The 27,597-nt window shown below is 39.2% G+C and overlaps 1 protein-coding gene across 1 annotated transcript in view; it reads right to left on the bottom strand.

The window, feature by feature from the left end:
* Positions 1 to 11,015: 11,015 nt before the first annotated feature.
* The window catches only part of LOC147707086 (b(0,+)-type amino acid transporter 1-like), a 53,263-nt gene continuing 36,681 nt past the window's right edge, over positions 11,016 to 27,597 (bottom strand). The window contains exon 4 of the mRNA XM_086925174.1: positions 11,016 to 12,776. Within this exon, the coding sequence (XP_086781300.1) occupies positions 12,546 to 12,776 (231 nt within the window). The 3' untranslated portion in view covers positions 11,016 to 12,545. The remainder of the gene's footprint in view (positions 12,777 to 27,597) is intronic.

Here is a 27,597-nt window from a genome sequence, read left to right as displayed (position 1 = left end):
CCAAGCAAATGTCCCATGTGGTGGCTCTGTGAACTACAGAGCCCGTGGCCCCCAACCTTAGTAGGGTGGTGCATCCTTTGCGCCGGGCACGAAGGGTGACATTTTTTATTGTGTGTGTATGGGTCAGAACAGCACGAAAGACTGTCGAAGCCTCTGATGAAGTGCGCCGGAAAACAGAAACGCGAAAGCTGTTATTTGCATCGGCATGCCGGTTCCGTTCTTACCCTATAAAAGCCTGGTGCGAGAGGATGTCTGAGTGCGTCTTTGTTCCAGTGGGGAACTTTGGAGCTTTCATTATACGTGGCGTCCCCAGCCGCAAAAGATGCACCACCCTACTAAGGTATATATTATATTAATTAAGCAATTAAAAATACAAATAAAATGAATTATTAAAAATAATTACCTACTAATACAAATTATTTATCAATTAACAATAAATTAATTAACAATTAAAAAATAAATAAAAATTAGATAAAAAAAGATTTTAAAAATTGAATTACTTACAATTAAATTACTTTCCACCCTATTCCCCTATAACCCACAATCCACTACAGAAAATAAATTAATAACATTAACATAATTATCAATTAATAAAGTAATTAAAATAATTACCCATTATATTTTAATTAATTGCCAATTAATAATTAATTAACCATTAATTCAAAATAAATAAATTAACATATTTAATTATTTATAATTACATAATTTCCCACCCTATTCCCCTATAAACCAACAACCGACAACAGAAAATAAATTACTAAAATTAACATATTTATCAAATAATCAATTAATTAAAATTAATTACCAATTATATTTTACTTAATTAACAATTAATAATTAATTAACAATTAATTCAAAATAAATACCAATAAATAAATTAGCATATTTAAATAATTATAATGAAATTACTTTCCACCCTATTCCCCTATAAACTCACAACCCGTTACAGAAAATAAATTACAAAAATTGACATATTTATCAATTAATCAATTAATTATTATTAATTACCAAATATATTTTAAATAATTACCAAATAATACTTAATTACCAATTAGTTCACTATAAATACCAATAAATAAATTAACAAATGGGCAGGTTTGGTTCTGGGTACTAGACCAAAGTGAACGCAGCAGCTGTGGGGCGCACAGGTTGGAAGGGTGGCTATCCAAGAATTGCAGGCGCTTACTTGGTGAGATGAGGACAATTTAAAAGAAAAAGAAAAACCATACAGCCACTTGCACAGCTACTAATTCACGCATACACTTATGCGCACCCCACACAGGTACTCTAATACTCACTTATATACCCATACCCTTTCTTACACACCCATACAGCCAATCAGACAAACACTCACACACACAAACACATAATATATGTTAGAAATAATATCACTCATTAGTAGTACACAAAGTATACTAATTTAACTTTTGTAGGACCTTAGCATATAGCATTCATAAACCTTTAGAAAGCACTCACAGTCACTGGATGATGTCATCAGTGATGTCATTAGGGATGTAATTGACCATGTCATAGGTGATGTAATATGTGCGGTCATAAGCAGTGCAATGCAGGAACATAAGTTATAGCTAGCTCAGGCAACCATAACTGCAGAATTTCACTGGTAGTGTTCTAGTGAATTCTGAGGCTAACTATAACGTCTGTGTAATTTATGGGTTTTTTCAGTGAATTTCTAAGGTTTTTTTAAATTCTATTTATGCCCCTGTAACGTTTGTGTGAGTGTGTATATATATTTATATATTTGAAAGTTTGGCACCTAATGGGTTAAACTCAAGTGAAGAACTGGCGGTAAACTTGGTTGATTAAATGGAATAGAATGCAGTAGCTTTATGTGGTTTCTAGCCCTTATAGTGATTCTATTTATTTTTAATGATTTTAGGTATGGTATCACGTTCAACTTTGGCACAAACAAGAAGAAATATTGTACGGTCCAAACCTGAGGCTCCAGAGTTGATCAACCATCTTGATTGTAATTTATGTAAATGACACATGGATGTGCTGTTCAGGAATCGAGCCCACTGGGGCAGGATTTAATTGCTTGCAATTTTACTGTATTACTAATGGTCACAGAACAAGGGGCCATAGTATTTTTTGTAAAGACCCACTTATGGTGGACTGTAATTTATGGATGACATATGAAGGTGTTGTCTATTGGGTTTGGCCACAGGGGCAGGATATATATTGATTGTTACAAGCTTGATGTATTGCAAAAGCACACAAGAGAAGGGATCATGGCATTGTACGAGAAAACCCGCCCACTTAGGTGTTGAATGTGGGCATGTGTTTTATATCTAGAGCCGCACACAGTGGCTTAAATGCTGACATTTGTCAATTCGATTTGTCATAAAAAGGACGATGCCCAGGGGGTGAGGAGTTTGCATATGGATACCCTGACGTCCTTGAATATTAAATGGGATACGGTGTTGGTATGTGACAATGAGTGCAAATGTGCCACAATAGAAATGATTTACCTGATTTGATCTAACCGCGCTTCAGACGTAATAACGCTGATGCAGTCTTGATAAATTTGACTGACTAATTATTTATTGCATTAGGTACGGAATGATGTGTTATGACTTAATGTAAGTAATCTATAATTACAACAGTGTGTATATATATGTAAAATACCGTTCTAAAATGCCCGCCAAATGTTGACAAATTTGGGTGTTGCACTAAGGGTGTTTAGTCCTCTGTCGATGATAGGCATTGGATAAATTCACGTTAGATTTGAATGATGTATCCAAACGTGAACAAGGCGCAAGCCGAAACGTGTCATTAGTTGGACGATTAAACATTTCACAGCATATCTGAGTGTCCGGGTTTTCCGCTAGCACCAGGCTTTTAAAGGGTAAGGACGGAACCGGCATGCCGATGCAAATAAAAGCTTTTGTGTCGAGTTATGCATGCCTGACGCGTTTCTTTTCATCAGAGGCTTCGACAGTCTTCTGTGCTGTTCTGACCCATACAAACACAAGGAAAAATTTCACCCTTCGATGGGCTGCTCTGTTGAATGTATTGACCTTTGGGTGTTGTAGTCTGGATCAACGAACTCAACCCTAATGGGTGCACGTAAATATTGCTGTTGCCCAAAAATTCTGAGCCCACAGCTGGGCCTCCGCATGTGGGTGCTGTTCAATATCCCAAGCAAATGTCCCATGTGGTGGCTCTGTGAACTACAGAGCCCGTGGCCCCCAACCTTAGTAGGGTGGTGCATCTTTTGCGCCGGGCACGAAGGGTGAAATTTTTTATTGTGTGTGTATGGGTCAGAACAGCACGAAAGACTGTCGAAGCCTCTGATGAAGTGCGCCGGAAAACAGAAACGCGAAAGCTGTTATTTGCATCGGCATGCCGGTTCCGTTCTTACCCTATAAAAGACTGGTGCGAGCGGATGTCTGAGTGTGTCTTTGTTCCAGTGGGGAACTTTGGAGCTTTCATTATACGTGGCGTCCCCAGCCCCAAAAGATGCACCACCCTACTAAGGTATATAATATATTAATTAATCAATTAAAAATACAAATAAAATGAATTATTAAAAATAATTACCTACTAATACAAATTATTTATCAATTAACAATAAGTTAATTAACAATTAAACAATAAATAAAAATTAGATAAAAAAAGATTTTAAAAATTGAATTACTTACAATTAAATTACTTCCCACCCTATTCCCCTATAAACCCACAACCCACTACGGAAAATAAATTAATAACATTAACATAATTATAAAGTAATACATTAATTAAAATTAATTACCCATTATATTTTAATTAATTACCAATTAATAAATAATTAACTATTAATTCAAAATAAATAAATTAACATATTTAATTATTTATAATTAAATAATTTCCCACCCTATTCCCCTATAAACCCACAACCCACAACAGAAAATAAATTACTAAAATTAACATATTTATCAATTAATCAATTCATTAAAATTAATTACCAATTATATTTTACTTAATTAGCAATTAATAATTAATGAACAATTAATTCAAAATAAATAATAATAAATAAATTAACATATTTAATTAATTATAATGAAATTACTTTCCACCCTATTCCCCTATAAACTCACAACCCGCTACAGAAAATAAATTACAAAAATTGACATATTTATCAATTAATCAATTAATTAATATTAATTACCAATTATATTTTAAATAATTACCAAATAATAATTTATTACCAATTAATTCAGTATAAATACCAATAAATAAATTAACATATTTAATTGATTATAATTAAATTACTTCCCACCCTATTCCCATATATATATACCCACAACCTGCTACAGAAAATAAATTACTAAAATTAACATAATTATCAATTAATCAATTAATTAAAATTAATTACCAATTATATTTTAATTAATTACCAGTTAATAATTAATTACAATTAATTCAAAATAAATGGCAATAAATAAATTAACATATTTAATTAATTGTAATAAAATTACTTTCCACCCTATTCCCCTATAAACCCACAACCCGCTACAGAATTATATTACGCAAAAATTAAATACCATAAGAAAATTAGTTAATATAAATAATAAAATAAATATAAAACTTTTCAAACATATACTAACATAAAAAAGACTTTAAAAATTAATATTAACGTACTTATCTCAAATTCGATATTTTTGTAGTCTATATTCCGTCCATTCTATATTTTTGTAGTCTATATCCTGTCCATTCTATATTTTTGTTGTCTATATTCTGTCCATTCGATATTATGTCCATTCTATATTTTTTGATTCGATATTAATGCTATCCTATTCGATATTTTTGTAGTCTATATTCTGTCCAGACGATATTGTGTCCATTCTATATTTTTTAATCGATATTAATGCAAATCGATATTAAAAACTCGATATTTTGAATGTATACCGTTTAAGGCTAGTTACTATCTTCTGGTCTATTAAGAGAGATCTATCTATCCAGGGTCCACCTGTGAGTAGGTGCTCCACAGTCTAGAGTTAACTCAAGTTTCACTGCAGAAAGGTCTGATAAATGCTCTGGTTGATGAGTGATTGCTGAGACTTTATTGCTTAACCTAGCGTCAATCAGAAAATAGTCTATGCGGGAGGCATGGCTTATTTCTTATTGCGATATGTGTAACTTTTATTGCTACACACCTTGGGTCTCCAGGGATCTATCAAACCCAAGTTCTTCATTAGATTCTGTATGACAGTTCTCATTTTTGGTGTGTTAACCATTGGCCTTGGGGAGAATTTATCTAAGGCTGGTTCGAGTAACACATTAAAATCGCCTGCAATTATAAAAATGTTATCATTGTCTAGGAGTTGTTGAAAAAATTCCTGGAGCGGGGATGGGTCTACATTTGTGAATTAGTAGGTGATCAGAGCAAATTTGATGTTGTTATTATTGACAACAGCAATTAACCATTTCCCTTCGGGGTCTGCAATAACATCTATTAGTTTGACATGAGCTATGCTTTTATCAAGATTGCGACCCCTTTCACGTTGCAATTTTGATTTGTGCATGCAAACTGATTGATCCATCTGTGGCCCTTAATTATTTCTTCTAACTCAGCCTGCTGGAGGTGTGTCTCCCGTAGCATTAAATTGTCGTTATTTGACTGTTTTAAGAATAGGAGAATTCTCCTTCTTCTGGCAGGCACCCTTAGACCATTTATATTCCAACATAATACCTCAGGCTGCGGTTGTTTTTGGAATGGCTATCTCCTAAAGACCCGCCTTGTTTCCCAACACCCTATTCTCGTGCTGACTGCCACACATGAGGACCTTATTTTTTTAATAATTTTCTCCCACTGCTACCTACCCAATGTGTTATTTACATTAACAATATAGTGTCCCCCCGAGGAACCCTCCCTTTGACCAAGCTGGACATTTTCGTCATGCCCCTCGCCCTCACCACTTCAAATAATACATGTCTCTGACCTAGTTTTTAGTCCAGGCCTCGCACTAGGTTATCATTTTCAAAAAATAAATTATGTACTTCCGCTGGCTCTTTTATATTGTACATCCTATTGTTCCACATTATCCTTAGTGTGGCAGGGAATTTTAATTGGGCCGTGGCACCTAAGGATTTGAGCTCTTGTATGTGTTTGCCTAGCTTCCACTGTCGATTTTGTGTCTCCCTGGCTAGATCTGAACACATACGGAAGGTCCCCATATCCTTAGTGTAAAAGCCTGTTTTTAACGCCTCAGTAAGAATCATTTCTTTTGTCAGGTAGGTGTTGAAATTTACAAGGATCTTCCTAGGCGTATCTATGTTAGGGTTCCTCCCAAACAGATCCCTATGCACTTGTTGTATGTCCTGGTGCAGATATAAAGTCTACAGTTGGCATGAACTTTTTTTATCAGTTTTACCTCAGGTTCCCTCCTTCTCTTCCTTAGGGGATATTAAGGATTCTTAAGCTGTTTCTCCTGGAATGATTTTCTAATACTTCAATCTTTTCCTGAAGTAATTTCTCGCTAGATTTAAGATTTATGATTTCTTTGCTGCTCCCTGCTGCTTCCACTCTCGCAGTCTCCAAAGCTGCTTCCAGCCTCCCTATTCTTTCAGAGAGACCAGTGAGTTTGTTTTCTAGAATCTCTCAAACGTTGAAGATTTTTGCTTGGTTTGCCTCGGACAGTGTAAATCTAGTTTTTATCTTCTCTGAAAGTGTGTGCAGTAACCCCCCATGTTCTCCTGAGCCATGGGGAAAAGAAATGTGTTTTCCTCTGCTGCGGATGCAATCACCCCTATGTCAGCTCAACGGGTATTGCGTCTTCCGCCAAAGTCTGTAACCTGTAATTTAAGGGGAGCTCCGCTGACCTTCCTGTTTGCTGAGACGCCATCCTGTCGGGGTTATGTGTGTGGGGCAAGTCTCTAGTTTGGGTGGGAGGTGTATTTTCCTTGCTTCCTTGTACTTTAGAATAGGACCTCAAGGAGGGTGTGATTTTAATGTTCCCACTCAAAGGGTCTAGTGTGAGTGCAAATTTCCCCCCTCTCTTTTTGCTATATATGTGCTCAGGGGGAGGTTCCTCAACAACCGGACTTGTTGCTGTAATAAAAGTCTGTGTTGTTGATGTAACTATTGGGGGGGACCCAGTAGAATCCTCCCCCCGAGACTGCCCAGAGACAAAGTCTATTCGGGAGTTCCTTAATGTATAGCAGGAAATACCTTGTTATCTTTCCTCTGCAGGTGGCGTGGCTCCAATCTTGTCCACCTTCCTCAGTGTCCTTCTGTGGAGGTTTCCCCTGTGCTTTCTCTTTTCCACCCTGATTGGGGGTCTTTTTGGGGCACATATGTTGATGGAGGTAGAGCGCCTATGGGGATGTTGCTTGCACTGCAGACCGCGGCCGCAAGCTTGTGCTAACGCCGCTGCCTGTGACTTGGAGCTGGATTTGGCTGCAGCCCGACGATCCCGGCGTAGCTGGAGAGCGGCCAGGAACCACGGACCTCCGTGGGTGGCTGGCTGCGGTACAAGGGCCTCAGGACTGTGCAGCTTCAGTGGTGTTGGGGGGCGTTCTAACCCTCCCTCTTTGCTGCAGTGGAAACTGAAACCCGTGCGGAACCTCAGCTTTAATTGCTGGCGCTGTAGGGCTAGTGCGTCAGAGAGGTGAGTGGCTGACGGCCGGCCGCCATGTTCTTCTGAGGACCATATTTGATAGATCCACAGGACAGACTGCTTCATTTAAGTCAACACTGTGTACTTTAAACTGGCGTTTACCAGATGTGCAAACACTGTGAAAGTAACCTAATTTCTTCTACATATTGCCTCAATTACCTACTGCTAGACATTGCATATAATCGCTTAAATGGGATTTAGATCTGCATCTAAACTAAAAAGTGATAGTATTATGTTGAACTTCCTTAATGACTTCGCCATCAAGTTGTACAGCAGCAACATGTTCAGAATACCCAACAGCATTAAAAATTGGGGAAGATGAGTGGATTCCTGAGCCATCAGGCGACTGGAGAATATTGAATGTTCAAAGCTTTTGGCTACATTAACAACCTCTGACAATCGAAAGTCTCTGCAACTGAGTAGCCTGTCTTGTATTATTTTTGAAAAGCAGCTTTAAACAAACTGATCTTGAATGTAAATGTCAATGGACGCTCGAGAATTGCATGTAACAACTAATGCCCTTAATGCTGATATGAATTCTTCAACAGTTTCATCAGTTGCTTGTTTCTTCTACAAAAGATAACATCTCTCCAGTAGAATGCTTGGTTGTTATAAGAATTCCACTCTAAGGGGCCTATTAGGATGGCGGACCGATTGCCACCGACATGCAGACGGTGCCGATCCATCTGCCATCCGCGCCTGTCCGCCACCTATTCCCCCGCCATATTACAATGGCGGGGGGACCGCGGTGGATGGAAAGACCGTCCGCCGCTTTACCGCCGCAGTCGCCTTGCGACCGTGGCAGAAAAGGTCTAATATGGTGGCGGTGTCTATCAGACACAGCCAGCCATATTAGGATGGGCTTTGGGGAATGCCTTTCCATGGCGGCAACTCATAGTAGTGGGAGAAGTTTCACTAGCACCTAAATAGGCCTGGTCTGCATTTAAAGAGGTGGGAGATTTCCCTTGCAAATGAAATGGCCCTGGCTTCCTTGCACAATGCTGGCTCCAGCTCCTACCGGGAAGCTGGGCCAGAGAGGACAAAACTGGTTTTCACTGAGTTGAGAGACTTTTGCCACAAGAAAACAAAGGAAAATGTAGTATAAATATTGGGGCCCAGACCACAGAGCTTGAGATTACTGCTGAACTAAGGAACCTGCCAGGAAGAAGAGCTGGAAAAGTTGTCAGGAGGAACTGCCGTTCTTCTGTGTTGGCCTGCTGTTTGCTGCTTCTGTCTTGGGCAGGGAAAGGACTGGATTGTACTTTCATCGTCTTGCTGGATGTTATCCAAGGGCTTGAAGTAGAGCTTGCCTTCAGTTGTCTCAGGGAGATAAAAGACTTCAGAGAACTCGTTTGGATCAAGGAATCTGCTATGAAGATGAGCTGGAATAACTACCAGGAGGAGTACTGCCCCTTTGCAGTGTTGTTGCTTTGCTGGGTTGGCATGCAGTTGCTGATCCTTGGGCAGTGAAACTGAACTATCTTCCCTTGTTCCTGAGAGCTTGCCTCCTGTCTCAGGAACAGCAAAGACTTCACTTACCTCTGGGCACCGCCTCTGGAACCATGGATTTAAGTTGCCACAGAGGGGCAAAGCAGCCAACACTGTCACCGTTACCGCTGTGAGCTCTGTCTTATGAAGGCACCACAGTACTTCGCACCGTAACCTGGTCTCACCAATGACGATGACTGCCAGCACCAAGCCGCTGCTTGCACTGCGACCTTTCGGCACTGCTCTCCGCACTGCCTTGCTTCACTCCGTCGCCCTGGTCACACCAATGACGTTGCTTCACGCTAACCTCGACACCCGGAACTGCACTGTGGTTTGGGTGCGCAGCTCATAAGAAAAACGATGCACCGCCCCATCCCACACCGCAGTCTGGGCCAACCAGCGCCAGCTCCCATCAACCGGCTCTGTAGGCTGCACTAAGACCGGTCAGCACCGCAACGAGCATCGCCTCCCTCCATACCACAGCCCTGGTCACACCGAAGCCACTGGACGACCATCGAGCCCTTGCCTGCACTGCGGCTTGAAGGCATGGCACGCAGCACGCTTCACATCGCAACCGCAACAGTTGCCACAACTAGCCCATACCAACCAGGTTAGCCGGAACCAAAGGTACTGTTTACAAGTGTGCTTAAACTAATGCCAGCCAGTACCGATGCAGTCGGACGGAACTGTTGGATTTTGTTGTTTTCAGCACTGCGGTAGCCCTGGAAGGAGCTACCGGCCTTTAGTAACTGCATATTAAAGTCATTCTTAAAAAGTGCATATTTTGGATTATTGTACGTTGGTCTTTTATCATTTTGGTCTTGTTTGCACACATAAATATTGGGTATTTTCTAAAACTGGTGTGGTGTCCTTTTGTAGTGTTTTTACTGTATTACTGTTGGTTATGTGCAAATGCTTTACACGCTGCCCCTGAGATAAGACTGACTACTCATGCCAAGCTACTAAAGAGGTGAGCAGGGGTTATTTTAATAGTGAATTCCCCTTATCTGGATAGGAAGAAAGAACAAACGTGCAAACCATTGCCAACTAGAGACCCCCATTTCTAACACTAGGAGAATATAATTTTCTCACCAATTAATTGGTTTGCACACTATACCACCTAGAAGTTGCTTAAATATCTGACGCAGTTGGAGGTACCAAAAATAAAACCAACCTACATCTATAAAGATAGAGCCAATTTATTAACTAACTTTTTCTGAAACTTAAACATCCACATTGGTAATCACCGTGTACCACAGCAATAAGTCACCCTGCCCGGGTTTATTTTGAACCTCACCTGTTTCTTCACAGCTGATGTGGTTATAAATAAACACAAATCTAGTGAGTTAGGTTACAATCACGTCATCTAAAGTCACATTTTAATGCCATACATAGCAGTGGCTTGTGCACTTTGTGAGGATCCTGTATATATAAGCAGAGTCTGGATATATAAGCAGAGTGTTGTACTTTTGGAAGGTGTGCAGTATACACATACAGGGAAAATGGTTTTCACAACAGTAAGTGAAATTGTTTTGGCTTTCAGTGATCACCAATATGGAGGTTTGAGTATCCCATAGTTGAGATTCTTTCTTCTTCTTTTTTGTAACATAACTTATTTAACATTTTTATTTAATTTTATCCTACAGGGTTTCTAAGTAGGTGAACCTTAGGGCTCCTTTTTTAACACACTCTTCTGCGATTAGGAAGCAATAGGCAGAGAGGCATAGAAGCCCTGATGAGAACTGAGTGACCCACTTAGGCAACGCTTTTTTTCAGATGAAACATGTCAGCAGTACAGGGCACTGGATGTTGAAATCATCGTCTTTCATTGAACATCACAATTTTGGTGTTTACTATGACATGATGATATGAGTACTCATTAAATAAAAGTAAATATCCATGGTATATCCATAATGATTGTTTACTTTGACTAGCTCCGTGCATCTTATACAAACTCCAACTTTTTAGTTGAGCTCCTTAGGGAGGTATCTACCTTTCCGGATGAGGGAAGACACCAATGATGAACATGCCACAATTGTGTGGGTGAGATGTCTTCTCTTATTATTTAAAATAACCCTGTATGATATCTGGTAGATCTTGAATCAGGGTCTACTCATCACTGGGCCCTCACACTTCATTGTGAAGAATGTAACTTAAGTGAGAGGATGTGTGAAGATGGTGTGTAACCCTTATCTCTCGTCTCTCTTTCTGTGTTAAACTGAAGGAAAGGTATTCAAATTAAGGAACGAAAATTCCCAGTTCACAAGGTTGAAGGCCTTCTCGTTGGCAATTAAAATACCTCCTGCAGGAACTTTATTAAAGTAAAGAACATAAGATGCTGTGGCCAAACAAATGTGTATTAGTGGCTACCTTTATTCCAGGCTAGAATTCATTATGGTCTTTAAGAAATAAAGGGGTACTACATTTGGCATTCAATGGCGTAATTGGGTGATAGGATCCTAACCCTAATTACGGTGTTCCTGGCTTTAAGACGCTGATCACAATGCCTTTAGCACAGAGCAAAGGATTATTGCTCTCCCCCTCCACCAGATAACAAAAATTAAATAATGTGTTAAGAGTAGAAGGTAGCTCATTAATATTCAGGTTATAACGTTAATCTTTACTTCTACACTGGGAGCTTTACCATCTGGCTTTGATAAATTAGTTCTTTTACCTCAGAAAAAGGAATTAGGAGCTGGGTTGATGCTTCTAAGGAAAAGGTACTTTTGAATTATTTAAAAATGTCCAATAACCTTATTGACTGCTAAAGAATGTTCTTAATATATGAATTTATATTTAAACATTGACAAAGTGTTGGTATTTTCATTTGTAACTTGATTTGTTCAGGTATCCCTGAAAGAGGTTAAGAGGTCACTGGCCTTTTCTTTAGCCAACCAGAATAGGAAACGCCCCACATTTTCCCTTCCTTTTATACTTGATTGTCATACATTCTGTCATTGAGGATTATTTTTGTAGGTAGAATTCCCTAACAGCTGCTCTAACTTGGTGCAGCCCTTTTAGGACATATGTGAATGTTGCCTCATATACTTGGTTTCAGCATGTTACACTGTTGCAGTAATACCTGCAAGTTCTCTGATTCAGAAGTGTCAGTTTGACTCCTATGTAGGCTTCAATCTTTGCAAGAACAAAATTGAGTGGATTAAACACGAGGATGCAGAACACAAGATGAAACAGTTTATGTTTACTGGGGGATACCTCCCACCCTATTGCGATCTCGAACAATCTGGCAACTATCTTACCTCCAGAAGCTGTACCACTGATAAAAGATTTGAGAATTCTATTTTGGTTTATAATGCTAGTGAAGCAAGATAACAAATGTACAAATCAACATCATTTCAATTTAAAGAATATTATAATTTATGTGCTCATATTGTAACTAAAATACAGACTTTTACAGACCAGATTTAAGGTTTAATATTATACATTTCTATCTGTTGGAGCAACTTCCAGCAGTAACTGGAGGTGTAAAGTAGCCTTTTTTAAGAACTTTGGATATCGTTTGAAGTGAACCAATGGGATGTAAACAATGATGCCACTAAGAATGAACAGAACGACGTACAAAAACTCAATCTGAGGGCTGTCAATTATCGGTGCCAGCACGAGGTAAACTGCGGCAACAAGGAAGATCACAGGAATAATGATTGGAACCTGTGAAGGAAAAAGAAAGAAAGCATCAGAAAATCCAACTCTTTAAGACAAACATTTTTGTGTATTATGAATGGTTAAGCCAGCAGCCCCTGTTATTGAAATATATAAAGTCCAGGCCAGGGGGGCTACCTTATATGGGGCTGAACTGTGGGGGCACTGTAGGCCCTCTAACCTCATAAAAATAGAACACAATTTCATGAGGCAATTATTGGGCCTCCCTCGTAGCACCCCCTTAGTCCCCCTCCGTATGGATCTGGGTTTGCATCCCATTGATGAAGAGATCGCCATAAGGCCTATCACATTCTGGCGAAGGCTCTGGGCGACACCAGAGTTGTCTTGCTATAGAGCTGAACTTAGGGAGGTCCAATCTAGCCTAATTAATAAGAAAATACTGTGGCTTAGCCACATAAGGGATCTCTGTACTAAGATAGGTAGGCAGGACCTTTGGAAAACGCCCGAGCTAGCGTGCCCACTAATAGCCAGGTCAGATCTTGTGCGGCTTTATAGGCACCACAATCTAATAACCCTCCAAGAAAGGGCCACCGGAGGTCAGCTGACACTAGAGTTTCTTCAGGTAAAGGCCAAATACAGAAAAGAACAGTGCCTGGATGTGATCTACCCCCCTCTGGCTAGGAAACTCTATATCCAATTTAAAATGGGGACCCTTCCACTATTCACGCTTACCAGTAAATGGGATATAGAAAACAAGGAAGAATGCCCGGCGTGTAAATATAGGGCAGCGTATGAAATTCATGTGTTTTTTATCTGCCATGCATATTCTGTATCACGCTAACGATGGTTAGCCCCAATATGTAGAAACCTAGGGTTCAGACACTGTCAAGAGGCCTACAGGATATTAAAATACAATACCCAGCCCCCTATTGTTTTTGCCGATTCACGCGTTCTGAATGGTATGTGGCATAAGTGCAGGGGCTTTTTGAAGTGACTGTGTGGAGAGTTTTTGTATGCCACTTTATAACAAATTTATCTAGGTTTACTTAATGTGGACGTTTGCACTACTTCTCAATTTTACCATTCATCTTATCCCAACAATCATCAGTCCTAAATGAATTTTACAAATGTACTTTACTTGATTTTAGGATAATGGTCTGCCATTATTTTACCTGTAACATATATATATATGATTATACTGTCTACCGTTATTTATTTTTTATTCTTTCTCTTGTTGTTTTATGATTGTAATCATGTACTTTTATGGTCCAAGTTGGCTGAAATAAAGTTATTTACTGAACTGAAATGAATGTTTAAGACATCAATTTTGACTGGAATCCAACTGAGTGAAATCACCAAGAAATGCTTTAAAAATGACAATTTTCATATTTATTGTTGGTCTCTGCTATGTTTCAGGGTGTCTCACAAGACAGAGAAGCTTCTGCTTTGTGATAGAGCCTACCAGACCCCACCTCTTCTCACTTGTTACTGGACGAGATAGAGGAGGGGTCAATACCTATTGAACTTCCACACTGCAATAGGCCTTGTGTCCCCTTTCGTAATACCACTTGCAGCACTGCCAATGCAAAGGGTATAAAGTGCTATGTATATTTTGTGAGTTTGGGGGGAAACAATATTTTTATAGTGTGATCTGGACTATGAACTTTAGATCCTGACCAGTTATAAAGTGCCTGCTGTCACAAAGTAAGCAGAGTTAGTATTGCATATTTTTGCAATGGTTAAGATATGGTAGATTTAACTGTCTGCGAGTATGAAACCGAGATGTTTGAGAACCTCCAATGTAGTCCAGAGAAGAACAAGAGTAAATCCATTCATTACAGACAGAAAAGTTGGATTTTCTTTAGATTAGCAGGATTCCATTTTTGTTGGTTTTAGTTTTAGAGGGTGGTTAGACATTCATTTTTGGATTCCAATTAGGGTGATGCAGAGCAGGCATTTGTCATTCAGGGAGGCTATCATCTGGATAACGGTGATATAGTAAACCAGAATCTACAAGTCAGAGTAGGAGAATTGAGCCCTGTGGGACCGCATGTGGGAGGTTGGCTTTACTGGATAGCCAACCCATGATTTAACCACCTGGAAGCAGTTCAAGAGATAGGCGATAAACCATAACTGTCTCCTTAATGTCCATTCGTTCATCCAAGATGTAATGTGCGAGTGGTGGTTCACTGTACAAAAAAAATGCTGAAACATTCAGAAGAATAAGAAGGAAGTAGTTAAGGAATCAGGGAGCATTGTCAGACACCTGTAGGGTAGCCTCTTCTGTGCTGCAACCCTAGCTGAATCCAGGCTAGAAATCATCATGGAGATGGTTTGCATGGATGTAAAGAGTTCGTTGGGAGACTCTGGTCCATTATTGTAGACATCTCAAAGCTAATTAATGTGGGAAAATTAGCTCTGGAAATGTTGAATTAGTAGTTTCTTCTAGCCGTCTTAATTTGAAACAGAATAGAAGAATTGAGGCACCTTCCGCCAAGATTCTTATAGTCATCTAAGATGTTTTCTCTCTTCATGAACATCTTTTGAGAACCTGGATAGTGAGGGTTTCAGCCTTTGCTTACTATTCAACAGTGCAAAATCATTGATCAAGACCTTTATGCAATTGCTGCATTGCTTAGTTCTAGTATTACTGTCTATCTGTGAATTGAAGGAGGGAAAGTCCATTGTGCCGGCAAGAGCACAAATGTCAGTGTTCTTTGTGTCGCAGAATCACAACAATTTTTTTTCTGTTGGCCTAGAGTTTTTTTCTGTTGGCCTTTGTTCTGTTGGACAAAGGCTTACATAACAGGAATCTGAAACTGGTATGACCAATAAGCTGTGATGGAGTTCTCAGCATACAGAAGCGTATACTATAAGATCTTGAATTACACCCTTATAATGCATTGGACTTTGACAAAATTTGGACTGAGAACGGAGGATAACACCTTAGAAGAGTTGTTGGAATTACCCCAGTGAAATAACAGAGGAAGATGCTGATTTCAGAAATTCTCAATTGGGTCAATACAGAGTCCAAGGATTCTTCAATTAAAGTTTTACTATCTCCAGGGAGTGGTAGATGACATTGAGTCTGAGATTAGAGAGACTTATTAGCGGATATATCTAGAGATAGGCACTGAAAGGGGTGACAGAGAGAAAGGGGGTGCTTTCTGATGTCTAATGTGTTCTTGTAGATTTAACTATACCACCACCATGTCTATGTACAAGTTCACACCTAAGGATGAAATATTGCAGGGAAGGAGTGTGTCTAACACGTTGTTAGAGGAGTCATTAAGCCAGGCTTCTTTCAGTAGTAGGATACTAAGGTCAAACTTCGCAATATTGCTTGACTGTCGGGTGGCAGTTTTTTAGTAAGCACCTAAGTGATGGGAAAGTGAAGTTGGTCACCAAGGGGCCTAGTCACAAACTGCACTTTGTAGTATGCTTAACAGTACTGCAGTAGTACTACTTATGTACTACAAAATGCTAGTCACAAACCTTTCTTTTTTCCATGCTGAGGTTGTCATCCCATTTGCAAACATAGGTACAAGTTTTAGTGGTAATTGTGAGAAGAACTTGCACGAATTGGAAGAGTTACTAGAACATGAGAAATACTTACTACTAAATGGGAGGGGAAAGGGGGGATTTAGGTAGGGACAAGCAAATACTAACACCCAATCACGAAAGAGAAAACCCAGTGTAATTCACAAACTGCACTTCTTACGTTTTTACAAACAAAAAGAATCCAAACCAGTTCTAAATGTATTCCGGCCCCACCTTGAAGTAAGTTCAGCATCGCATATGGCCACTCACAAGTACTGCAACAAACGTTCTTAGAAAGCAATGGAGGCAGCGACTTAGTGAGGGTGTTGAAATAATGATAATAATGATGATTTAAACTAATATATTGTATTTATTTATTTCTAAAAAAAATTGTTTAATGATTTAATGTGCTGTAACTTTTTTGTTTAGTTTAAGAATACATTATTTTTGGTTATTTTAAATTTTTATTGTACATTAAAATATTTTTAATATTTCTTTAAAAATTATTTAACTTTATTATTTTTCCCAATAACTATAATAATTTTTAATCCTGGTACACCGGCTCCACTCCCAGTTTTGAAGGGGTGGAGAAAAGCAAGCCTGCACCTAGTAGTAAATGTACCCTTTGAAATGGGGAATAGCAAAAAAAAAAACATGTTTCTACTATGTGCAGTAGTACATTTACACAAGTACATCTAAGTGTAAACTAACTTTTGTGAACAGGCCCCAGAGTTCTTCAACAGTCCAATTGAAATTTGGATGGGATTATCTGGTTTCTTCATCTTAAGCATTGTCAAAAAAACAGGTTGCTCTATAGATTGAGATGAAGGGGATAGAAAGGTTGACTGAAGTTTACTGGCTCAGAGATGTCACTAGTGCAATATTACCTCTGTTTTATTATATGCATATTCAGCCCTATGACCTAAGATGTATCTACATGTATGTATGTATGTATGTGGCATTTCTATAGTGTCAACGTAGTCAAAAGGCATTTGTACAAGGTCTAAAACAAGTATTATGCCAATTAAGGATAGGTGAGGCAGTCTGATGGTGTCCTGGCTGCGGTTGTGCTGATACCCACAAGAAATGGTTAGCCTGTCTGCTAGATAAGCATCATGTTGGCTATGTGAATGAAGCAGTTGGTTTTGCAGATGGAGTGGACTGGAAATGGGAACCAATGGATATCCATCAGGATGGGGGTGATTTGGTCATATTTTCTCAGGCCCTGGAGGAGACATGCTGCAGCATAAAGGATGTCCTTAGAGAGTGCCAATGTGGGGTTTGAGAGACCATGTAGCAGAGTGTTGAAATTATCCAGATGCAAGAGTATGAGGGCTTGAACAGTAATTCTGAAGTTGCTTTCTGGAAGAAATTATTTTACTTACATTGGATGAGAAAGCCGGTATCAGGTCCTCTTGGCTTTTTTGGCAATGTGTTCCTTAAGGGTTAGTTTGGAATCCAAGGTGAATCCAAGTGACTTAGCATTCAATTAAAGTTGAGGTTTGAAGTTGTCAAGGTTAATGTAATTCAGCTAGGTGTGTGCTGTTTCTTGTTTCTTGTTCCTGGCAATAACAGGAATTGAGTAATGGGTGGGTTGAGCTTTTTGTAGGTGCTGTAGGTCCAAGTGTGGATGATCTACAGGCCAAAAAGTCAAAAAGGTTTTTTATTTGTATTGGTACTCGACAGAGGACCACAAATGTTACATTTTACAGAATTAATAAAAGAGGATTTCAACATTAATCAAAATAAAGGTAAAAAAGATTTTAAAAATTTATAAAAATTGTAGCAAACAAATTCATTCGGTGGCTGTTTACACAGCTCTAAAAGTTCTCTCACTCTTGTAATTCTGCAGGTGCGGTAAATAGGATCAAGGTATCTTGCACGTGCTATAGTTACTTTAGAGCTAGGACATACAAATAACAAGTGCTCAATGTTTTGGTCACCCCCTTCACAATGTGTACATAGTGACGATCCTCCTGGTAGCCATCTTACTGAGTAGGTTAATACGGGTAGGATGCCCAATCGTAACATTGTAATCGCCCTCCTTGCACCATGCGTCAAAGAAAACCCGATATATGGCTGGATGTATTGATATTCCAGTGAGTCTACGAAAGGTTTACATGTTGATAATTTATTACAGTGTTCGTAGTCTAGCTCATAGCTCAATTTTGGGGTAAAACATTTTAAGAAAAGTTTTATTTGTGCTACTGACCAGGTGAGCAAAATGTCCGGACTAATTTTTGCCATTTTAAATACAACTGTCATGTTCTTAAGAAAAGTTTGCTTTTTGGCTTCGGAGTAAAAAGTCTCATTTTTCAGTAGGCTTCTTAGAGTGCCCTCTTTTGCATGAAGGAGATTGTAGGTCCACCTAATTACATTAGCCACAGCTGTAGCGTAGGAACTTGTGATGGAGAATTCTAATCTCTGTGCTTGAACAGGTATAGAATCTGAGACCTTCATGATTCTTTTTAGGATTTTTCCTTCTTTGCGATCCATATAGATCCACTGCTTTATTGGAATGTACTCCGTTGCATAGGATAGCACAGGGGGGATTTTTACTCTATATATTTTTAACAGTGAGGAAAAATGCCTGTTCCCAGTAGCACAATAGAGTCTTGAGAGAGCCTCGGCATGTAATTCAGATTTCCTTTTTAAATTTTCTATCTGTTTTGTATTTGTTAAGTTCTTGGAGAGAATCCTGCCAAGGTAGGGATATTCGTCAACTACTTCTATCTTTTCTCCTCCGAGGCTCCAGCTGTATTTAGCACTTTGTTTCCTCCCCGAAAAGGCTACAACTTTTGTTTTCTTTAAATTTGGGATTAAAAAGTTTTCTTTTGAGTATTTATACAAGATATCCAATGATTTTTGTAAACCGAAGGGAGTAAGGTCTAGCATCACTATGTCATCAGCATAAAGTAGTGCATGTATGCTATGCTTGGCGATTTTAGGAGGTAAACTTAAGCCCTGTTGTAACTGATTGGGCAAGGCGCTTAGATATAAGGAAAATAGTATCGGGGCTAGAAGGCACCCTTGTTTTAGCCCGTTAGCTGTATTAATCATTTTCGTTAAGCCTTCCCCTCCCCCCTCCCCCCCCCCCCATTTGTACTTGACACCATGTGCTGTTGTGAAGATTTACTATGGTTTGCAGCAATTGTTCTGGAATTCCAAGTCTCCTGAGTTTGTTCCATAGTGTTGGTCGATCAACACGGTCGAACGCAGTCGAGTAGTCAATAAATGCTGCGTATACAACCTGAGATTTTCCTGCTACATATTTGTCTAGTATTGTCTGGATAATAGCAATGTTGTCTGTAACGGAATGTTTCGGTCTGAAACCTGCTTGGAACATAGGTATTAGATCCAACGAGAAAGCCCAATCTTTCAATCGATCCAATACCTCTGCGGCAAAGATTTTTCCTACAGCATCCATTAGTGCTATTTGACGGTAGTTCCCTGCGATGATCTTGCTCCCCTTTTTATGTATGGGGATGATGATACTCCCCTGCCAAGATTTTGGTACTTGTCCGGTTTTGAAAATATGGTTAAAAAGGGTTGATAGCAACTGACTCAACTCCTTTGGGTTTGCTTGAAAGATCTTAATAGGTATTTGATCAGGGCCAGAGGCACCTGTGTTTCTTGCTTTTCGGATGTTCCATTCTACTGAAGTTGCTGTGATTTTAAATATTGGTGAATTATCTTTCTCCTTGTTATTGTCCGGTCTTTTTTCTTCTGGTTTAATCGGATTTGCTTTGTAGAGCTCAGTCAAGTAAATTTCCCAATCCTTCGGTGGAACCGGTATTGTTAGAAGTTTCTTTTTTGTTCCTGTTATTTTGGCTATAAGGGACCAATATTTGCGTTGATTATATTCTTTTGCAGCTATTTGGATGTCAACCCAATTACGATCTTGCATTGCTTTTTTATTACTTTGTTTCTCTCTTCTCAGTTGATTTTTTAGTTTATTAATTTCTTTCTTATTAGACGGAGAAAAGTTCACATATTGGGCTGGTATAAGTTTGTTGAGCTTTTTCTTAGTTATAGAGTTTTGGGTATTGTTTTTATTTTTATTTTTGTTTTTTCTTTTGTTATTTCCTGCTATGTCGTGATGTAGCTTATTTAATAGAAATATTTTAAGTTCCTTAATTATGTATTCAAAATTTTCTATAGGATCTTCCGAAAAAATTTTCGCTAGGAGTTGAGTGTGTTCTATCAATGTAGAGATTTTGTCCAGGGTTGTTGAGCTCGTCTCTGTTCACTTTTTATCAAAACAGAACTTATATGGAAAATGATCTGACTGTCAGGTGTAGGTTTAGGTATCCAATCGGTAGTTAGATTCATCAGAGCATGGTCACTCTCTAGAGTAAAGTTTGCGTGCAAATATGTAACAGTTTCCAGCAAATCCATACCGCAAATGATGTAATCTATGATAGAAAAGGTTCCATTACCCCGTCTAGTGTAAGATGCCGGAATGTCTCCTTCCATGTTGCCATTCAAGATTACTCCATTTAGATTAGGCAATACAGATAGTAGCAGTTTGCCTCTTTTATCGGTTTGTATGCCTTTAGGGAAATGTGGAGTTGTAAATTCTAATGATTCCTCATTGTATAATTTTGCCCACTTACTGATTTCAGAGTTAGAGATTTTGCCATTAAGATCACCTGCAATTATGTATGACAAATGGAGTTGATCTTCTACTATCTGCATAATGGTTTCCATGATAACGGAAAATATGATATCTTGTTTCTTGCCAGGAGGGGCATATACATTGAAGAGCAGGATTGCCTTTTTGGGTGCTGAATTATGTATTTTTAAGGAAACCTTAATGCACTGTAGGTTATCTGATTTGGTCTCGACAACTTCCTGGGCCCACAAATATTCTTCCCTCAGTAGAATGGCCAAACCACCTTTTGCGTGACCCCGGTTGCTGGCTTTTGCTGGAATGTCATAAACATAGTAGCCTTTCTGAGAGAAGGATTCAGTCGCCCAGGTTTCTTGCAGGATCAGGATATCAGGCTGATTTCTCGTGGCTTCAGACATTTTGTTCTTAGTTTTTCCTGCCATGTTCCACGATGTGATTTTTAATCCATTGTTAAACAGGTTGTCGTAGGCATGTAGAGACTTTATTACTGTTCAGAGTCTCCGAGACCCAAGACCAGGACTTTGTGCAATCGTTGGATTCCTTTTCTTTTGAATCATGATACCATACTGCCCTTTCACCGTTATCCACCTGAATTTTCAGAGTATCTTTCCCAGGATATTTAACTCCTGAGTACATGACTCCTAGTTCTTCTATTACATCAGAGTTTCTAAGAAGATTTTTGTTTTGTGAGTTAGAGATTAATCGTATTTGGTCGTTGTACCATTTAGGGATTTTATTTTCCTTTGGTTCCAATCTTTCAATTACGTCGTATCCATGTTTATGCAGTGTCTCCTTTTCATTGAGTATAATCCCTGGAAGAACAGATGACCAGAATGTTACCGTTACTATTTTGATGATGTCTTTTTTCGGAAAAGTTACTAAATCTATTTCATTACTGTTCAATGATTTCAGAGGCCTTATGTGGTGTAGGAGATTGATGATCCTTCCTCTATTAAGTGGGACTGTATCCGTAGGAAAAAGTTCTTCAAGTTGTAATGTTTTGGAGTGTGACACTTCTCCATTTTGTTGGTATTTGTCAACGTCTTCACTTTCACCTGTGTTTCGGGATGCTGTTTTTTCGGAGAGCTTGCGTGGAAGATATACTTTTGCTCTCGGGTCCAATGTTTGCATTTTCTCTTCATTATTTCTATAACAGGTTTCCACTTTTTCAATAGATTGAGGCTTTATGATTTCAACTGCTTGTACTTCTTGTGGTTTATTGGTAGTAATAGGTTTTTGAAATTTTAACTTGCGATTTATCTTTTTGTGGATCCGTCTTAAAGGTTTTTTTCTCCTTCTTTTTCCTCCTACTAGTTCGGTTTCCGTTTTCTTATTGATAATTTCACCTTTTCAGTTTCTTTCTGATATATTATTAATGCTGATTTCTTGGGCGTCTTGAACAGGATCACTTTTGTGTGTATCTGTTTTGATTGGTTTTGAGAAAATTGGATATTGTTTTACGTTTTGAGGTTTTTCTTTAAATAGTTTTTTTAAAGAGTATATTATTGCTTCATTTTGGGTTTCCAACTTTTCCTTTTTTCGTTTTGGTATTTCTGATGTCTGAGTACCAAAGTCACGTTTTGTTTGCTCCTTTTTATAATTACTTGTGTTATTCTTTTGCAGTCGATTGTTGTTAAGTATCAACTGGTTTTTCTCTATTTCAGAGAGATCTTTTTTCTTTTTTTCTTCCACTAGGTGCTTTAGTATACCGATTTGGACATCCAAAGTTTGGTCCGAATTTTCTAATATGTTTCCTAAAAAGGAAAGGACCGATTCCAATAAGTCTTGTAGTGAAAAAAGGGCCTTTGACATTGGTGTGACTGTGTTAACAGAAATATTGTTTTTTAGTGAAAAGGGATCCAAAGAGGAATCAAGTGTAAAAACTTGTTCTGGTGTTTTTTTCAGAGGACTATTGGTTAACTTGAGTTCTGAATGATTTTCTGTTATCTTTGATTTGTTTGCACAAAGGTCTTCTAATTGGTATGAACTCTCGAAGCTTTTTACAGGTGTAGAGGATTTTAGATGAATCGCCTCATGTTCCAGGTATTGTAGATCTTGTAAGGAATTAGTAGGTTTTTTTATAGGGTCAGAGACCAGATTGCTCAAATTTAGAGTTGGTTGAGGTTTCATTGCGGTGCATGTTTCTGCCCCTGTGTGTGACGGTGGATTGGGAATATTTTCTGTTTCCAGTAATTTCATGTCTAAATCCTCTTTGGATGTTAGGGTAGAAAAATATTCACTGATTGCCGGGGTCCGAGTTATGCGTCCTTGTTTTATTGCTTTGTCTGAGGATTTCCGTACTGCATCCTCTGTGCCCATTCGTTTCATAAATATTGTACGTGATCGTAGTTTTTTAAATCCCATTTCCTTTTCCTATTGTCGGCCTGTTTGAGTTTTAGTGAGGCTGGTTTCTCCGACGTTTAGTTTTGTTGTTACTGTAGAGCTTCAGGACGTTCCTCTATCAGCTCACACTTAGCATGCAATATCTATATTGAGGTCTTACAATATTTAATTCTTTTATGGTGGGGTCCTTTAGGGCATTATTACACTGTAACTTTACGTTTTGGGCGCAGATTTTAATAGGGTGGCCCGTCCCGTCCGTGTACGTCCTCAGACGGCCACAGACGGCCCGCCCTTTGCCCGGGCTTCGCCCGGCGTCCCGCGAGACGGAGCTACTGCTTTTTTTGTACTAGGTAGTGCGGCCGTGGGCGGGGCAGGCAGGGGGAGCTGACCAGATGACGTCAGGTCTCGCAGGGACTCCTGGAATAGTGAGTCCCTGCCGCGCAACACCCCTGCAGCCTCTCCACGCCGCAGCAGCTGTTCCGAGGATTTCTTCTTTGGCAGGTCAGTGTTCTGTGACACGCAGCGGCTCCCGCGCAGCGGGAGCGGCAAGTTGTGGCGGTATTTGCCGATGAAGTAGCTGGCAGAGCAGGCAGGCAAGCTACGATTCTCCAAGCAATCAGGCACTCAGCAGGGTTGTCTTCTTTCAGGTTGCGGCCAATCAGGTCCCTGCTGTGGAGAACTGTGGATCCTCTGCAGGTGGAACCATGGACCATCCGCACCCCCAAGGTTTTCTCCGACGCCACTTTCGAATCTACAGGCAGTGTGTGAGGAATTGAATGTCTGAAGAAGAGACTTTCAAACAGAGTTATGTTTATTGGTAAATCTTGATGTTGTTATGTGTGAGTAGAGCACAAAGCTGCTCCATGTACAGGTTGAAGATGACAAGGGACAGTATGGATCCCTGGCAGACTCCAGAGGTGATTTTGGGAACTGTGAACAAAATGGTGTCCATGTAGGAGGGAGGGGAACTAGTGAAGGACATTGCAGGTGCATCCTATTTGAGCCATTAGGGTACATACAAGGATGGGTTGGTTGGTTGTGTCAAAGGCATAAAACACTAACCACTATAGTAAGTAAGAAATAACATAATTTTATAAATTTACCACAATAAGGCTACACTGATAGATGTTTTGTTGCTGAAACCAACAGCTCTGCAAAGAATACCTAGGAATCTAAGGCCCACATGCATCAAGCATTTTTGGAGTCGCAAACGGTGCGATTCCTTAAAATCGGCCGTTTGCGATTCCAAAAATGCTTTTTTGGATGCATCAAGCAATTTTAGAAAGCACAACATTTTTGCAATTTCTAAAATTGCGATTGCTTTTAAGAAATCGCAAATTTGCTATTTCTTAAAAGCAATGCATGATTACTTTTAAAATTGCGAAATCGCAATTAGGGGGTCAAATTTACCGAGTGGTTGAACCACTCGGAAAATTTGCAAAAAGTGTTTAAAACGCTGAAAATACATTTTTTTCAACATTCATGTTACGGACACACATGTCCTTAGGACATGTGTGTGTGAAACATGATGCGAAAAATACATTTCAGGGGTGCATGGGGGGGTCCTTTGGACCCCCCCCTGCACCCATGAAATGCATTAACAAATTGCGATTTTCAAAGTGAAAATCGCAATTTGCTAATGCCTTCCCATTGGTTCCTATGGGCCTTTTGGCCCATAGGAACCAATGGGAATAGCGAATTCGCAAATTGTATTTCGGTAATTTATGCGATTCGGTAAAAATTGCGATTTTTACGGAATCGCATAAATTTACCGAAAATAATCATGCATCCCGTTTTGCGAATTCTAAAATGCGAATCGCTATTTTTCGCACTTTAGAACTCGCAAAATCCCGGGATGATGCATGTGGGCCTAAGGAACAAAGAATGTGTATCTGAAAGGGGAGAGTTTGGAATTGTTTTAAGTGTTTTCATTCACTCAAACTAGAGGGATGTTCTCTTGTATTCTGGAAGGATGAACTCTGAATACAAAACCTATGTTTTAGAGAATGCACACAGCCTTGCAGTATGGCACAAAAGTGTAAGCATTGACATATGACAGCCAAAAGTACTCCAGCTCTGGGATACAGAAAAAAGTGCCATATATTAACAGATATGGAAGATTTTTTGTCTCTCCCCATTTCATGCAAGACAGTACAGCAACATTGGCTGCAGCGTCTGGGCCACAGCACCTGAAGATCAGTGCAACTCTGTAATTAGCTTTAATGATAAGGTAGAACGCAGTAATTGGTAATCATGGAAACAACTTATGAATAACTAGAGAAGGAGCATCACTGAACCAAATATTTGTTATAAACCGAAAGTCCTACTATGCAACAACAATGCTGTAACAAAGGCTACTTTTATGGAGTGATTGTAGAATATCCAGTCAAGAGGTGATGGCAACAGATGAAGGTTACAGAATCTTCAACTTCTATATGAGAGTAGAAAATGACTACTGATAAAGAGGAACCAGTACCTGTTAGAGTTTGCCAATAAAATAATTGTGGTACAGGTCAAGAAACTGCCAGGCTTGGACAAACAACAGCAGGTGGCTTTAAGAAGGCTACCTGGCAAATGAAAGTGCTTACTTGAGATCCACAGTTAGGGCCATATGTATCAAGCCTTTTGGGAATCGCAAAGGCCGAAATTCGCCGAAATTCGGCCTTTGCGAATCGCAAAAGGCTATTTTGCATGATTTGAAATGTATGAAACATTCGCATCTTAAGGAATCGCAAATTCTTGTGATTCCTAGATTTGCCATAGCATTTAAGGAATCGCAATTTTGTGATTCCTTAAATGCATGTATGAAGCTTTTAAGAATTGCGATTTGAGGTTTAGAAATCGCAAATTACCACCAACTTGTAGTTGGTGGTAATTTGCGATTTCTTGTAAATATGCACAATTGTGCATTTGTGAGTGTGGCATATGATGCACATACATGCCCATTGGACATCTATGTGTGCCATATGCACACACATGTAATTTACAGGGGTGCAGCAGGGTGTCCTTGAGACACCCCTGCACCCTTGCAATAATTCTCAAATTGCGATTAGCAAATTGCGAATTTGCAATTTGAGAATTATTTGGAAATCATTCCTATGGGCCTCCTGGCCCATAGGAATGCATTGGAAATTATTCCTTAATAGCGAATTCGCAAAATGCGAATTCGCAATTACGGAAGCTTAAGGAATCGCTAAAAAAAGCGATTTTCTTCATACATACCATTTTGCGATTCCTAAATAGCGATTCCTTAAAAATCGCTATTTAGGAATCGCTAAACGGAACTATGATACATATGGCCCTTAATGAGGGAATCCCAAATAATAAGTCTTCATGTAGCCAAGCTTACTTCTTATAAATCAATAAGGAAAATATTTATATTGTTTTTTAATTGAGTTCTTCTCAGACTATCCATAAAGAGGCATTAAGGCAAGCAAGTGTCCCTGGCATTAGACTTTGCTCTTGAGAAAACGAATAACAACACAATTGAAATCACAAAAAATAATCCACAAAAGAGTGGGGCAGATTTAAAAGCCCCTTGCGTCACTTTTGCGCTGTTGTTGCGTCACTTTTGTGATGCAGCGATGGCGTAAAAGTTGCAGCCCAATTACAACGTGACGCATCTAGGGAGATGGGTCACGTTATAAAGCCCTGCATGACATTAAACCGGGCAATTTTCTAATCTTAAGCGGGCCGCTTTGCTGAAATGCCGCTACATGAAAGATAAATTCTTTAATTCAGTGACGTTCTCCTGGCTGAGCCTTGATAGTTATTAACTTACGGATGTGGGATGCCATCAAGAGATGCTGCTTTATTAGGCACTATTTTAAGAAGCCCCAACAGTGTTTTTACAGGAGTTTCATGAGTGAAGATATCTCTCCTGATACCGGGCTTTTTGACTTGACGGCCATTAATGGGGAAAGTATCTTTTACTGCATATCCGATTGGAACTAGAGGGACCGCAGCTCAATGGTTCTTTCCCAGCTGTATTTTACCTGAATTCGTGCAGCGGCCCTCGATGTACATGAGGAGAATTCCTTTCACATATCTTTATCATGATAGGTCCCATTGCCAATTATTCCCTTAATATTTATATGTGCCCTGAAGAAGGTGATACCCAGAGAAGGGTTGTCTCACCGAAACGCGTGTTGGTGCTGTGAATGTGTTCCCTCTATGAACTCTTTTGATTCACCTGTCCTGGAAAATTGAGGAATACACTTGAAAAGTTTCCTCCAATGTTGAAATTTTTCTTCTTTGACATTATATGTAATGCAAATAAACTCTGCAGATGCTTATAGTAATATGATGAAAATCTGTGTTGGTTAAATTTTTATCACATTATTGTCATATGTT

The sequence above is a fragment of the Lissotriton vulgaris genome, chromosome 6 (genome assembly GCF_964263255.1).
Source record: "Lissotriton vulgaris chromosome 6, aLisVul1.2, whole genome shotgun sequence".
NCBI classification, from domain to species: Eukaryota; Metazoa; Chordata; class Amphibia; order Caudata; family Salamandridae; genus Lissotriton; species Lissotriton vulgaris.
This window is presented reverse-complemented; position numbering and strand designations above follow the sequence as displayed.